The following is a 14,576-nucleotide window of genomic DNA, read 5'->3' as shown; positions in this document are numbered from 1 at the left end:
TGCTGCTGGTGCCATACATGGAGACTGGTACATCTTTTTGTGCTGGCAGTCAGTACGTAGACACTGAATAGACCACACATTGCACATGACAGAACATGTTCTCTCTGCAGGTGTTTGGAAGGGAGAAGGCAAAGAAGCTCTCAAGAAAGTTTTCAAGGCAGTCTTGTGACGAGGAAGGCATTTGTTCTATGTAGAAATTTTTGCCTATTTACATACTCTTTTTTAAAAGAAAATAAAATTATAGTTAACATGCCAAAAACACATTCATCAAATCAGTTGCCTTACAAAAATAAAATTTTCAAACAATGTGTTTCTAAAATAAATATCAATAGGGTTGGAAAAAATAAATACATGTATCCAAGCTATCTTGTTAAAACACAAAAAGGTATAGTTCCTTACTGAAAAGTAGCCACGGAGTCCCGATTAAAGCAGCACCTGTTCAGACAATCCTTTTCTTACAGTTAACACATGAAGAAAAGTCCCCATCAGCAAAGAACAGATTCTTAATAAAAGAAATATATAGGACTGTGTTCCTTACAGGAAAGTACAGAACATTTAATCTTTGCTGAATGACAGAGGCTAAAAAACTGTGTTCCATGATATACCCCTGCTGAATTTTTCTGGTATTTCCAAGCAGTGGGAGGCTGACATCTTTTCTCTTGTTAGGAGGCAGGGGGGGAAGCCAAGTCCCATCTATGAATTTGATTGTTTGTGAATGTATGTGTATAGTCCCCTGATTGAGCAAAAAATTAATCCTTAAAAATACTGAGCTACTCTTCCTCCCCCTCCCCAAACAGCAACTCTCATGTATGGAAACAAGACATTTTACTACAATGCTGCCTACAGAAGGACTGTTACAGCATAGGGAGCCAGGGGCAGTTCGACCTCAGGCAGGACACTTTTATTGCTTGGGAGCACAAGCTGCACCAGTTCAGGCTGCTACAACATGAAATCAATGTTTCCATGGCAGCCCCTGGCATTTCAAGGGCTAGTTCATTGCCCTGAGCTCCTGCTGGCAGGACTCAGTCTCAGTTTGGCCGGTAGTAGTCACAGTGCTCTAGGTAATAGAAGGCAGGGTACCCTATTCCCCACTCTCATAAGGCAGCTGTACCACACCAGGAAATCAGTTTCCTTCTTGAAGTTTTCAGTTTTTGTGGTCCTGTATGTCCTCTTACTTTTTAAATTGTTTTTCTACCTATTTAAAAGGAGCAACATGCCCAGATTAACAACAGTGGTCAAGAAGGCAAAGAATAAAATGTCCGCAATGCAAGCTCTACGTAGGTTTACAATGTACTGGTCATGCATAAACCCCTACAGAACCTGGCAGGCATTTAAACACTTAAGTTGATGTAAGATCAAATTGCTAATGAACTGACTGCTGAATGGACTGTAGCCAGCTTGAAATCACTGGTAGGTTCTGCATCTGATGTCACAAGACTTAAGTCATGTCAAATCAGTGGTCATCTACTTTAACCCTTTTTGCTTTCAAGGAAAGATGCTGCAAGAAAAGAAAAGAAAAGAAAAATTGCTTAGCATATATACAACTAGAAAAAATGTTCAACTACAATGCTTTCAGTCTTTAATCCCAAATTAAATCATTTCTTATACAAATATCAAAGACCACCCTTCCCAAGCTCTACCTGTTACTGATATAGCTAAAATAAACACATGAAATAAAAAAAACCCACATGTATCACAAAGTGATATTCTGGCTTGGTATAAAATACCATCTTCTCGTACTTCTGTACTAACTGCAAGCATAGGAACAATTTCCCACTGGAAGCAAGTTGCCAGTGTGTAAAAAAAGAAAGGGACACGCGCTCCCAGCAACACATGTGCATAAACACCAGGAGTACATACATGAAGTACAAGATTTTATCTAATGTATTAACAATGCAGCTGTAGTTGCATTGGACCTTTGAACCTCTATGCTCTTAAAGAAAGAGGCCTACAAAAATGTGGAATGAAAATATGAAGAACGTCCTAAGACCTGCAATCGAGCTGTAGAAGAAAATCTTTTCACACAGAATCCTATTCAGTTGTAAATTGTTTTTAACTTGATACAGGAAAACAAAATTCTCATATTTCAGAAATCTCTTAATTAGCACAAAGATGTATCCTTCAGTAGAAAAAGGGTCTGAATGTCTATAAATTAGCATAAATTTGTGTGTCTTGCAATGGCTTGCTTATTCAAAATTTACATATATAATTCAAAGCTTTACACAACAGGAATATTACTAATTTTTAAACATTTTATAAAGACATCCAGGCCTTTTGGTTGATAAGGATAACTAACCAAACTGGAAAAGATAATTTTCCTCAAAATCAGCACTATCCTCCAGAGCTTCCATTTATTTTAGAATGAAAGCAATGCTTAGGTCATGATGCAAACTTAAGTTCATCTCTATCAAATCAAAGGGATGGCAACAGTAAAAATTAGGTTGTAATGTAATGGATGTAATTTCACAGAATAGCTACAACAGTAGTAATACTACCTTGAAAAACACGTTCTCTCAGTCAGGTAGGTAGCATTATCCAAGATAAGTCTTCTTCACTTACAAAAAGCATTGACTCACATTCCCCAACACCACCTACCTAAAGGAAAACCTCACCCCAAAATTGAGCCCATGGAGAGGTCATATCATAATGGGATGTTATGTTGTGTTGTGTATGGGATGTTACAAGATGTAAATATGTGAGTCAAAAGGACTGATTATTCCACGAGCAGATTCGATACAGCTGGAACTTTGGCTCATCTCCTCTTCACACCACGCTTGCAGAATGTCTAACGGTAGCTAAAGACTCAGGGGTCTACCCTGCAGGGGTCATTACTGCCTTTGTCAAATGCATTATAGGAAAAAAAAGGCAGAAAATATTCAGCTACTTAGTAAGTGCATTTATAGATGGTAAGTGTCTGGATAACTGAGATGAATTATCCAAGCTCAACATTAAAAAAACCCAACCCTTTCAAGTCAATTACATGGACAGATGCCAATGCTGCTGTACACTGTAACCACAGAGGTACGTCCTAAGATGCTCCATGCACCACAGTGGTTTTTTTTTTTTCCAAAACGTGAAAGGAAAAACTTTCCTTTCTTTCACTTCCAGGAAGTGAAAGAAAAAAACCCACCAGATTCTCAGAAAAGTCAAATAGCGTAGCAGATACATAAATCAGAAACAGCCATTTTTGCAACATGGCTGCTCATACGCACAACCAGATCTCTTGTTTTGCATAGGTCTGATATGCAAGTGCATCTTTTCTCTCAGAATTTTGGAAATACTTCACTAATTTAGAATATAAAACTCCGTAGTTATTATTCTCCCATGGGAAATTTACATGCAAGATCAATTTGGCAATCTTGCCTGTACAGTATTTACATGCAATGTGGTATCAACAGCTCCAGCATACCAAACATTTAGATAATATTTAATACCAATCCAGTTCTCAGAATGACCAGTGAATAAGTCTAGATTGACGGATTCACATGGGACAGAGTTGATAAAGGAGGGTGACAACTATTAAGATACTTGTAAAGAAAAGGTAGGTATATCACACACAACAGAATTTGCAATAGAAGTTTGCACAAATAGCAGCTGTTCTTTGCTATTTCAAGTTTGAACATATCAGAGCTGATTTTTTTGCAGTAAACATAATCAATGCTCATAAAAGGCTCAGGATTTGCACAAACATTTGCAAAGCATGCAAAGACTCCTCCAAAATTATTGTGCAAAGCATTACCACAGCCTAGCTGCAGTGCTGCTCAGAGAAGTGCTATCAAGTGTCTATATTCATATGCAAAATGGTTGAAGGCTTCATTTACCAGAATGATACACTATTTTGTAACTTTGAGATCATGTCTGTTGGATGGATAATAGGGAAAAAGCTTTCATGCATCAATATATTATCCTCTTTCTTTGTATTAAAACCACTACAATGAACAAAACCAAATTCATTTTTGTACCATTAAATAGACAACAAAACATAAACACTTAAAAAGTTCAGATACAAGAGCTGCTAATACAGCAATGGTACCGTTTGGGCTTTATGCTGATTCCGTACCGTTCCTTGCTGGTAAAAATGAGGTGCCAGTTCCAAGAGCCACGCAGATTCAACAGCAGTCACGTCTCTCATGTAATATTTAGCAGTCTGTATGACTTCATTGTAGACTACCCTAGGAGAAAGGGAAGGGAAAAAAAATAGTGTTTGCTATAAAGCAACGAGGGAGAGAGATGATTGTTTAGACAGTTTCACATACATGCTGCCAGAGGTAGTATTTACAGAGTGACAAGAGAGTCTTTCAGTTACAATACAGTCTCTTACCTCTTTCCCTGTTGTTGTTCAGAGTAGTCTACGTTAAGACAACCTTTAGACTGCCATTAAAAACACCTTCACATACTAGGACATATGCATGCAAGGTATAAAAGGCCAAGGGGGACTCATAACAGATAAGAGAGATTAGTTACTCTGTGATATCATGAGGAAGGATGTCAAAAGACCAAAATCCTGGACCCATAACAAGTAGTGCACAAATCACAGCATGACTATCCCTGGTGCCTTTTTGCAGCCACACTAGATAAGGATTAGAGGAAGAAATCAGCTTTAACTGCCAGAATGTCTCCTGGTAAGAGATCTAGAAACAGACAGCCATGTGGACTCAACCCCTGCTGCCAGCATGAGCAACCTACTTCTGAAGTCACCCTTCAGTAGGGAAAGTCATTTTTACCAAGGAAGCGCAAACCCACACACTGAAGGGCTAGTCACCAAAACCGTAAGTCATTATCTGCCTTCTATACACAGTAGAGCTGTAAATCCATGTTTGTAGTCTCTCATTAATTGGTATGTTGCTCTCAAAAGCAAAGAGGAAAGAGTCCAAAATTCTCTTCTTTGACAAATACAGCCCGAGACATACCAGCTGATACAACTAAAGAGAAATCTGAGGAAAACAGAAGAATGAGAACACATTTATATAGACCTGTCACAGACAGAGAACTGAAGCCCTCAGTATAGGATGGGTGCCCAGGCAGCAGCAGCACTGACATTAGGGTTGCTGAGTAAGTTAAACTCCTATCTTATAGGATGCCATGAGGCAGCAGCGTCTTTACGCTGGCGGTGGCAATACCACGTGCCCTTGGAAGACAGCTCTGTGCCTGTTCTGCAACACAGGGATCTAAAAAGAGATTTAAGCCCAGAATCAGTATTCCCAAAAACTCCAGCAATACTGCTGCCACCAGCAAATAGTCTACAGTTCTGCTTTTCTATATGTCTGGAAGTGCCCAAGGCTAGGATCTGGGATGGAAGTTCCATGCCGAGTGCTCATCATCTAAAAGCTGAGCCCTGGAGGAGGAGTGTGCTGAAGCAAAGAATTCTTCCAGTTACTCTTCTACCACTAGGCTTTCTTTCCAGATTAACTTCTTCTCAGTTTATTCTTATTACTGTCTGTCACTCTCCCATAATCCAGCCTCTTTCAGGAGGTTCTACTTTAAGCTAGAAAATCTCAAAAGTATATCTGCAAAGTATTCTTTTTACTATTTCAAACAAATTGTGTTTTATTTTTAATAGCAGTGGCAGGAGGTTAAAATAACTGGCAAAACAGCAGTGAATCAGGCTGGTTTCAGTGGCAAAAATTACTTTAGCTACACTCTGCTCAACTCAGCCCTGAAGAATCAGTACAGTTAAGAACAAGTGAGCTGGACTAATTTTTACTTTGTGAGCTGGACTAATTTTTATTTTGTGAGCCAATGTAATTGATGGCTAAGTTCCAATCAGTTACACTTCTGCAAACCCTATGCAAAAGGTGTAGGAGCCCAAATTCAAAGACACTGGCCAATTTTATCCTTCAAAGTCTCAGCAACAGGCAAAAAAGGACAGGAGTCCAAATACATCATATTTATCATGCTGACCTGGTAGTTAGAAACACATTTCTAATTGTTATCTGAGCATCTTTGACACACAAATGGAATTGTAATATCCCAGCTAATATGAAAGTACAACCACTTCTTTCCTCAATCTGCTAGTCAGCCATAACTTCTCTCAAACTTTTTGCATCATGCATTTGACATGTATGCCCTCTCCTAGCAAGCCATTTGCAATTACTGCAGCACCTATTTGACAGGACATTTACTTAATAGGCTTAATAAAAGTAAATTAATCCTAGTTCTATCTAGGTACAGAGACCACTCAGAGAACAATCTGTAGTGCAAAAGATGGTGCCTATTAAAAAAAGGCCACCCGACTGTGCTTTCCAAATTTTGCAGGTTTTTTCTGACAGTTAAACGTCACTATTTCCCTGATTTATTTGGATACTGCCTACGAAAAGATGCAAAGGAAATACCAATTAAATTCTCTCTGTGGAAGCCATGACCTTCTACAACTATTCCTCCGCTGATGGAGAAAAGTCATTCATGAAAATGTATGGGTGCTGAGAATGTCTTGTAAAGACAGCTTTAACTTACCAACGTGGAGGTTTCTCTGCATACAACACTGAAGTGGGGTGGATATGAAGTTCATGGTCATCACGGATAGTCCTTGAAAGCAAGATACTATTTCAGACCGTGCATCTATTTATGGCTTAACATTTGGTTCCTTTCATCCCCAGTAAGAATGTTTAAAAGGCAACAATGAAAGAGACGAAGCAAATTAAAAACATTTGCATTTAATGAACAGGCTTTCAGATGAAACCAGGTTTAAATCTTGGCCAAAAGAAGAAATGATAATTTAATGTCCTAAAAGAGTTCTATCTACATACAATGAAAAAGTAGCGTTTCAGGCTTTTATTCAGTGCACTGGGAGTGCTACAACAGAGACACTGTACTTGCTTGTATTAACACAAGCTAATTACTATTAGTAACAGCTTCCCACTATCAATAACTCTAATTATTTATATTTGCCAAAGAGAAGAGAGAAACACTGAAGCAGTTTGAAGATACAAAACTTCAAATATTTAGTAAATCAAATGCTATGTGTTCTTATTGCAGGTGTCTAGAGAAGCATGTTTGTTGATTATACTTAGATGTATACAGTCAACGGAGCTTTTAAACCTTTTTAAACCTTTTAAACTTTTAAACAGTTGTAATGAAGCTATACATGTTTACCTGTAAGCTCCAGTAGAGTGGAATTTAGCTGCGTTAGCAAAGAATCCAGAAACTATGCATCTCAAAACGGGATCTGGATCACCTGAAGAAAAGAATTTTTATGTAAAATGACTCAATGGAATGGCAAAATCCTTAAAACTCCACTTAATCATCTCATACAACTTTTCACACTGCATCAGGCTTTGATAGCAAAGGCTTGAAGGCAGACAAACCCTGAAATCTGTTTTGACTTCAATTTCACAGCAAATCGAAATTACTACGTAAAAAAAAACTACTGTTGCCACTGGTATCTCCATGAAGATAGTTTCACAGTCCTTAGAGCAACCTTGTGTGACAGCTAAGCATTGAAGTCTGATTTGGCAGAGCAGTTAGAGATGAGTGCTGAGAACAGGTCATGGCATCTATGTACACACAGCACTGCTGGAAATCAAATCCCAATGACTGCACATCATTTTGAACATACTAGAAAAATGGCTTTTTGAAAAGTCAAAAGAGGGAACAAGGTGACCTATTTATGACTCTTGGTAAATCTGTCCATTAAATATATAATCAATGGTGATAATCTGTTCCTGGAAAATGTAACTAATGAAGACTGGACTAAACATTAACTGTAAAAATGGGCTAAAAAGCTCTTCTACAGTCATTTTTATGACAAAAATTTGGTTTTAATTAACATTATTTTTAGGCCAGGGAGAAAATACTTCAAAGGTTACAAGAAAACCTCTGCCAGGAAGTAGACTGGCAATTTGGAGACTACCTTCGATATGTATTGGACAACAGTTTAAAAAAAATTTTCACCTTCACTGGACTTCTTTGGCACTTTAAAGCGGACGAGAAGCTTTTTCAGCTGCTCTCTTACAACAGAAGCTCTAACAAGCCCTTTGTAGTTCAGAAAGTGTTCCTGACACCACTGAGAGCTCTTGCTGTGCTGTACAGTGAGAAGAATAGAAAAAATTATAATGAAATACCATGAGCAAAACAAAAATCAATGTCTTTTGGATCACATAGTCTTGTTCTGTTTTATTCTGTCTCCTACAACATATTTACTGTAGTTTTCCCTGAAAATTACCTATTTAGATAGCAACTAACAGAGACACATAACACCAGTAACTACAAAACATGTTTCAAACAACATCTAAATAGCAGCAGAACAAATGCCATGGGGTATTTTCAAACAGATGTGCTTCATTTCTTCATATGTGGTGAAAGAGAACAGCATGAGTCATTCCATTCTCTCACACACATACAAATGTATCATATCATAAACTATTATGTTTTCAATCTCAAAATGTAAACAACCTTCTCTGTAAACTGTTTTCACTGGTCTTCTCTGCAAAGAACTATTTCTCCAGAAGCCAGCACTTACTCCAAGAGCCTCTGCATTTGGCTGCTTCTAAGAGAATTAGGCAGATATAAAATTTAAATGGCAAAATTTCAGTTGGTGCCTGACTGATTACTTTGGGGCTGGGGAGAGGGAAGTTGTCTTTTAATCACTTGAGTGGTTACACTGCTTCAACACAACACTGTTGCAAATATATTATTACAGAAGTGCTTTATACCAGCAAAATATACTTCTCCCAAATAGGTATATCACTTCAAAACCATTAAGTAAAACCTCAGCTTACAAAGAACTATTAAGATTGGTGATACACATCGGGTAGATAGTTAAGATCAATGAAAAAGAGGATATGATGATCAATGAGGCAATTTAAAAAAACCCAAAATAAAACAAACAAAAACCTGCTAGATTTTGATGCAGTTTATCATCAGCAAAGCTCAGATACATCCATAGAAAACATGCCAGAATATGAATTTCATTTAGAATTTGGATATCTGTTTTTCCCAGGCCTTTTCAAAAATCCCAGTCTCTTTGAAAATACAGTTGCCTACCCATAAGACTTCCATGCTGTACCCAAACCCAGTTTTTTCTATTCTCTGTTCAGAAGAACTACAGAAGGTCTGTGGCAAAATATGACCAGAATATCTTTTAAAGCAGAATTATCACTTAATAGACTTGGTAAGTCCCCAGCTTTGAGGATGCTATATCCAGAACTTCCAGAATCAGAAATGAAGACCTCAAGTTCTTCCCATTCCTGCAAATCCACATGCACTTGAACTGACTTACTTTGACAAAGGCTTCATAAACATTAAGCATAGTAAGATGATCACCTTCTTCCACAGCAAACTTTCTGTGTTGCCTGGCCTGGAGAAGAAGAAATACATTTTTATAGGCAGATTGATTTTTGCAAAAATCATGCCCAATGCGCTCAGTTCTCATCATCGCATATTTCCTGGTGACTGTCAAAACTCTTACCATATAGCGTAGTTCCTCTAGGCAACAGCAATATTTTACTAGCCTACCTATATTCAGAAGCACTTTTAAAACTGAAATTAAAATAAAATGAACTGAAAATTAACCCCCAAAATCCAAGAGAAGAATGCATTAAAATTAGGCTCCTGCTACCTATTAAGAATTTCCTACATCCTAATACTTTCTTTTTTGTTCCTCTTGAAAGGAAGTGGTGTCTGGGGAGGTTTGGTTTTTTGTTTGGGGTTTCTCCCACCCCCCGCCCCAAACCTTTATGCTGACCAATATTGGTTTATAACCCTTTGTGTTTCTGGTTCTCAAAAGGAGGCTTTTAACACTAGTAAAGGACTCCAAGGTTCCCACTGTTACTCAGTTTATTCTTTTACCTATAACCAATAGGTACAGTCCAAGACTTTACTTCATTTTCATACAAACCTGCACTCTGCAATGGCTGTCAGTAGAATACCTGGCAGAAATCCAGAAATGTGGAACTAACAAAAGGAAAATGAGACATGACCAACATGACCAAACTTACAGCCTGAGCTTTTTGATTTGGAGGGATCACAAAGATGTTTTGAATCTGCATCATGGCAGCAATTGTCAAAATCTCCTGGGAGCAGCCAAAATTTCCTGAGGAGTAAGTGGAGAAATTCAGTAAAGGAAATACTTCTTCCATTCAACTTATCTCCATATAGAATAAAGAGGAAAAGAAGCTGAATATATTTTTATAGCACATAAACCCAAAATACCTAAACTGGATGTTTTTTAAGTATAACAGTAAATGTTTTTAACGCAAAACTTAAAAGACAAATGTGTTAGACTTAATTAGTGTGTTAAATGTGTTAGACTTATTATTTATTAGAGAGGTCCATGAGTTTAACCAATTCTTTTCACTATACACTATACCAAGATGAAGCAGACAGTTTGTTTCAAGTTGAGCAAATGTCTAATACTACACTATAATCACTAGAGGTAATATCCTCTACTCAACACAAGACTACGAAAAAAGCCCTGTTTTTTTTTCCCTCCTACCTGATTCCAGAAGCATCTTTGCAAACATAGGATTCAAAGGAAACTCTGCTATTCTCATTCCAAGAGGCTCTGTTAAACGGCAGTGCATATCCAAACCTAAAGCATATTAATAAATATAGCTGTGATACAGGCAGAAGTAGCACAGAAACTCTTGTTCAGGAATTTAATGTGTACTAAAGAGCAGAATTAAGAGCTAAGATATAGCAAATACATGTAAGAATTGCTGAACGTGTATTAAACTAAGCTTAAAGGAGCCTCTTCATATCCACCTACTCTCCTATGGGTCACTGTTTTTTGGGGTTTTTTTTTAAACATACTTGAACACACTAGTTTCTTCATTTTGCCCAAGTTCCATTGCTACTACCAATTTAGAAAACCTGCAGTCAAAGTCAATGTAATGGCCAGAATACCTATTAGCTGTTAGACTCATGCATCTCCTTTTTAAGTATGTAGCAACATCTTTTTTCATGGTGATGGGAAGCAGAAGGAGTCCTGATGAGAATTAAAAAAAGGGCATAATTGTGGAACAGGCACCACTATAGAAACAGGAAGCACTGCTGGGGGAGGTGGGGGTTAGGGTGTCATTTTTCTGAGTCACATCTGCTTAGGTCACGGAGGAAAATAATTTAACTTTAATATAATCTAAACTAGAAATGTACAGCTGATGAAGATTCTCTGCAGTTTAGTCTGTCTCATGCATCCGTAACTAAACTGTCAGCTGTGTTCCAACTGTAACCTTTTTACTGGAGATGGCACAGGAGGTAGGCATGACAGCTTGCTTTTCAATTCCTAGTTATCGCTGAGCAACCCTGCACATTTACCATTTCAGTTGTATGGCTTCCTACAGTCAAACACCTGCAGTAAGGTTCACCCATACAAAGCACCGGGTCATATTCTAATCCAGAGCACTGTGCTGGAATTGCAGGGAAAAATTTAAATGGAAAAGCATTTCCTTTGCAAGAAGGCATAGGAAATACAATAAAAAAAAAGAATACAGACACAGGAAACAATAGGAAGAAAAGAGCTCAATAAGAAACGCAGCCAAGAGTGAGAACTGAAAGAGAAAAGAAAACTGCAAGCAAGCCAAGTTGTATGAGGTACAACAAGGAGGCAGAGCACAAGAGAAAAGCTACACAAGGAGGAACTAAACAAGAGCCCAATAATAGGACTTTGGGGCACTGCAGATTGCATAAATAACCACAGCAGAGTGGACTGAGGAAACGCAACTGTGGCCCATGCATTATATAAACATATTATTTCTCAAACTGTGTGGTGGCAAAAAAACCACAGTTGTACTTCAGCTACGTTTCACAGAGAAAAGTGAAACCACAAATCAAGTGAAGGAATGAGATCTCCTATAACTCATGTCAGCATATCTAAAACCACAGATACCTCTATCAAGTATTTACTTTCCTTTATTATTTGATATATTATCATCTCACTTACTATGACAATGTCGTAATTTGCTCACCACACCCCTACACTGTTCAACAAAACCTAACAGGTATTTCACATAATGTCATAGTATTTTCCTCAGAAACAGGTACAAAAGTCAGCTTATGTGAAACGATGAAGTAATATATTTAAACATAAAGTCACAGAAACTGGAAAAATTAAGGTATGATAGCTTTCATTTGACCAGTGCAACGAGAAGTTTAAGTGCTACCACAATTAATAGCTTAGAATACACTGTCTTTTACCTACAGAAAGATAACTGCGTTCCTAAGTAGGAAAAAGGAGAAGTTACCATCTTTTTAACTTTCTACAGGTGCATCAAGCCAAAATCCTTTGGCTTCTGCTGAATCCTACAAATCTCAAGGCAATTTTGCATGGATATACATATAGCTTGTGCACAGATGTCTTTGTTGCGGTAAGCCTGAATATACACAAAAAGCCTGCAATGGGTACTAGTTTGGAATAGGTAAAAGATTCCTTGAAATAATCTTGGAAGCAACCACTATATCCATATCTATACATATATATCGTAAATTGGAGAACTGAGAAAAAGAAACTGCAAAGATTTTGATTGAACACGCTCAGGAGAGATTATTCAAGTACTGTGGCACTAAAAGGTTTCAAGTAACAACCACTAGTATGTGACAGACTGCGGGATTAAAATACTTTATTTTAAACTTAGGTAGAGTGGTTGTTTCTGACAAGCAACCACTTACAAACAAACCTTCCACAAAATCTTGGCTCTGAAATAAAGCTAAAAATAAAGCCACTTTTTACCTGCTTCTTTACCTCCTAAATTACAGTTAAAAACAATAAGCTCCAACTGACAACTCAGACTTTCAAAGGGGCATCAAAGGAGAAGGCTGAGAATTGTGTAATCAGTTTGCATGACTGTAAAAATAATCAGTCTAAAAACAGCGATGTGTTTATTCAACAGAAATATCTCAACCTTAAGAGTGTCTGCTCTGCACAAGTTACTCTTTTGGCACAGCATTGGCACAATAGGGTCCTGACCCTAAACTGCGCATTTGCATGCTATTACAATGCAAATGATGAAATACATGTTCATACTTGCATAAGAGAAATTTAATCCATGCTGCACCTGCAAACGCTTGGGCAGCTTCACCTCTGCAACTTCTATAAAATCTCCATAATAAACCACCTAAAAACCTTAAACTTCAGCAAAAATTGAAGAGCGAATCTGTATATCACACACACAGGTTTCTTTCCATCTTAAACACCAACATCAGCATTTCTCTGCTTTGCTACAAAATCCGGGCAGCCGAGAGAGTAACAGCTCTGTACTTTTCTGTAAAGCTACCATGAGCATAACGCTTTTGCCAAAACATCAAACAACTAATCAGTGAGTTTATTGACCTTTCCTCTCCATTTCCCTAAGGTGGTTTTGGCTGTGAATTCATAATTCATCCTTGCAACATGCTTCTGAGCCACTATGAAGGTCCTTGTTCCAAGCTTGAAAAGGTTGCCAAGAACCAAGTGCCTTAAGTGAAACCCTCCTTTGCAAGATGGAACTGAATCAGCACAGAGCAAAATCATGGCCAAGCAGAGTTACGGCTCCATGAGAATAAGAAGAGAGCAGACTGCCACAAGTTACAAAACAGCATTTGTAAGTGATGTAAAAACAGCCACAAGCCTCTGGAAGCTTCCAAAACTTACACAATCTCCTTTACACTATTCTTTTCCTCATGTTTACATTATGAAGCAAATATTGTTAACTTTCAGTTAACTATAAACACTGAGTTAAAGTCAAACATAGTTTCATTTTGATTACTTGTTCTTGTGCCAAGTTTCTGTTTTGTTTAAGTATGTTGCATTCAAAAAGATTAAATAGCTGTCAAAAAACCAACAATATAACAGTTCTTCCTATAAATAAAATTAGACAGCATACATTCCACTCACCACAACAAAAAGAAATTGAAAACTGTGTATAAAAATATCACTACAGTGTGATTTCAGTGTTATAGGTATCCAACAGCCGCATAATGAATAAAACCAAAATGAACATATTTAGAATCACAGAATATCTCAAGTGGCAAGGGACCCACCCATAAGGATCATTGACTCCAACTCCCTGCTCCTTGCAGGACTACCTAAAACTAAATCATATGACTAAGAGCATTGTTCAGACTCTTTACTGAATTTGAGAACAAGCTGTGATTAGAAATTCCATAATAAAAAAAGATATTCTATTAAGTAGCTAAATAGTAGAAAAGTACTTTGAATTATGCTCTCAGGGTCTGTTGGACCAGCTTTTTCTTCTTTTCATTAGAAGTTTGTGTGTGTCTGTTCATTTGTCCATAACCAGAAAGTTCAATACTAAAACTAGAGCAGACTCTCTTTGCGAGCTGCATGCAAATGAGCTCCTATGCATTTAAAAGCATGAAAAGCAAGCAGGCTGCACACTGAAACACAGACACTGAGTGTGAGAAACGTAGTTCCAATTCATCCAGGAGGAAATGTGCTGCCTTTAGGATGATCGGGGTGGCGGGGTGTGTGAATGTTAGTGGTTGCATCATGTATTCACAACAGAATCAGAACAGTTTGACTTGCTGCAGGTTTGAACTTTGCCTCAGCTGCAGGACCAACAACACTAACATCAACAGCACTACACTACATGAGGTGCAGTCTTTTAGTCATAAGCCATGCTACATTCAGAGCAGAGACACAG

At 37.7% G+C, this 14,576-nt stretch overlaps 1 protein-coding gene across 3 annotated transcripts in view; it reads right to left on the bottom strand.

The window, feature by feature from the left end:
* Positions 1-252: 252 nt before the first annotated feature.
* DHX35 (DEAH-box helicase 35) overlaps positions 253-14,576 on the bottom strand; it is a 32,089-nt gene continuing 17,765 nt past the window's right edge. For 2 of the 3 annotated variants that reach the window (XM_075720989.1, XM_075720990.1), the window contains 8 exons: positions 10,433-10,528; positions 9,936-10,030; positions 9,218-9,295; positions 7,891-8,020; positions 7,093-7,174; positions 6,454-6,525; positions 4,061-4,172; positions 253-1,498 (listed from right to left, as the gene is read on the bottom strand). In XM_075720989.1, the coding sequence (XP_075577104.1) occupies positions 1,454-1,498; positions 4,061-4,172; positions 6,454-6,525; positions 7,093-7,174; positions 7,891-8,020; positions 9,218-9,295; positions 9,936-10,030; positions 10,433-10,528 (710 nt within the window). In that variant the 3' untranslated portion in view covers positions 253-1,453. Of the gene's footprint in view, positions 1,499-4,033; positions 4,173-6,453; positions 6,526-7,092; positions 7,175-7,890; positions 8,021-9,217; positions 9,296-9,935; positions 10,031-10,432; positions 10,529-14,576 lie in introns of all 3 variants that reach the window. The other variant, XM_075720991.1, reaches the window with a different exon arrangement.

This window comes from Pelecanus crispus, chromosome 14 (genome assembly GCF_030463565.1).
Source record: "Pelecanus crispus isolate bPelCri1 chromosome 14, bPelCri1.pri, whole genome shotgun sequence".
In the NCBI taxonomy this organism is placed as follows: Eukaryota; Metazoa; Chordata; class Aves; order Pelecaniformes; family Pelecanidae; genus Pelecanus; species Pelecanus crispus.
This window is presented reverse-complemented; position numbering and strand designations above follow the sequence as displayed.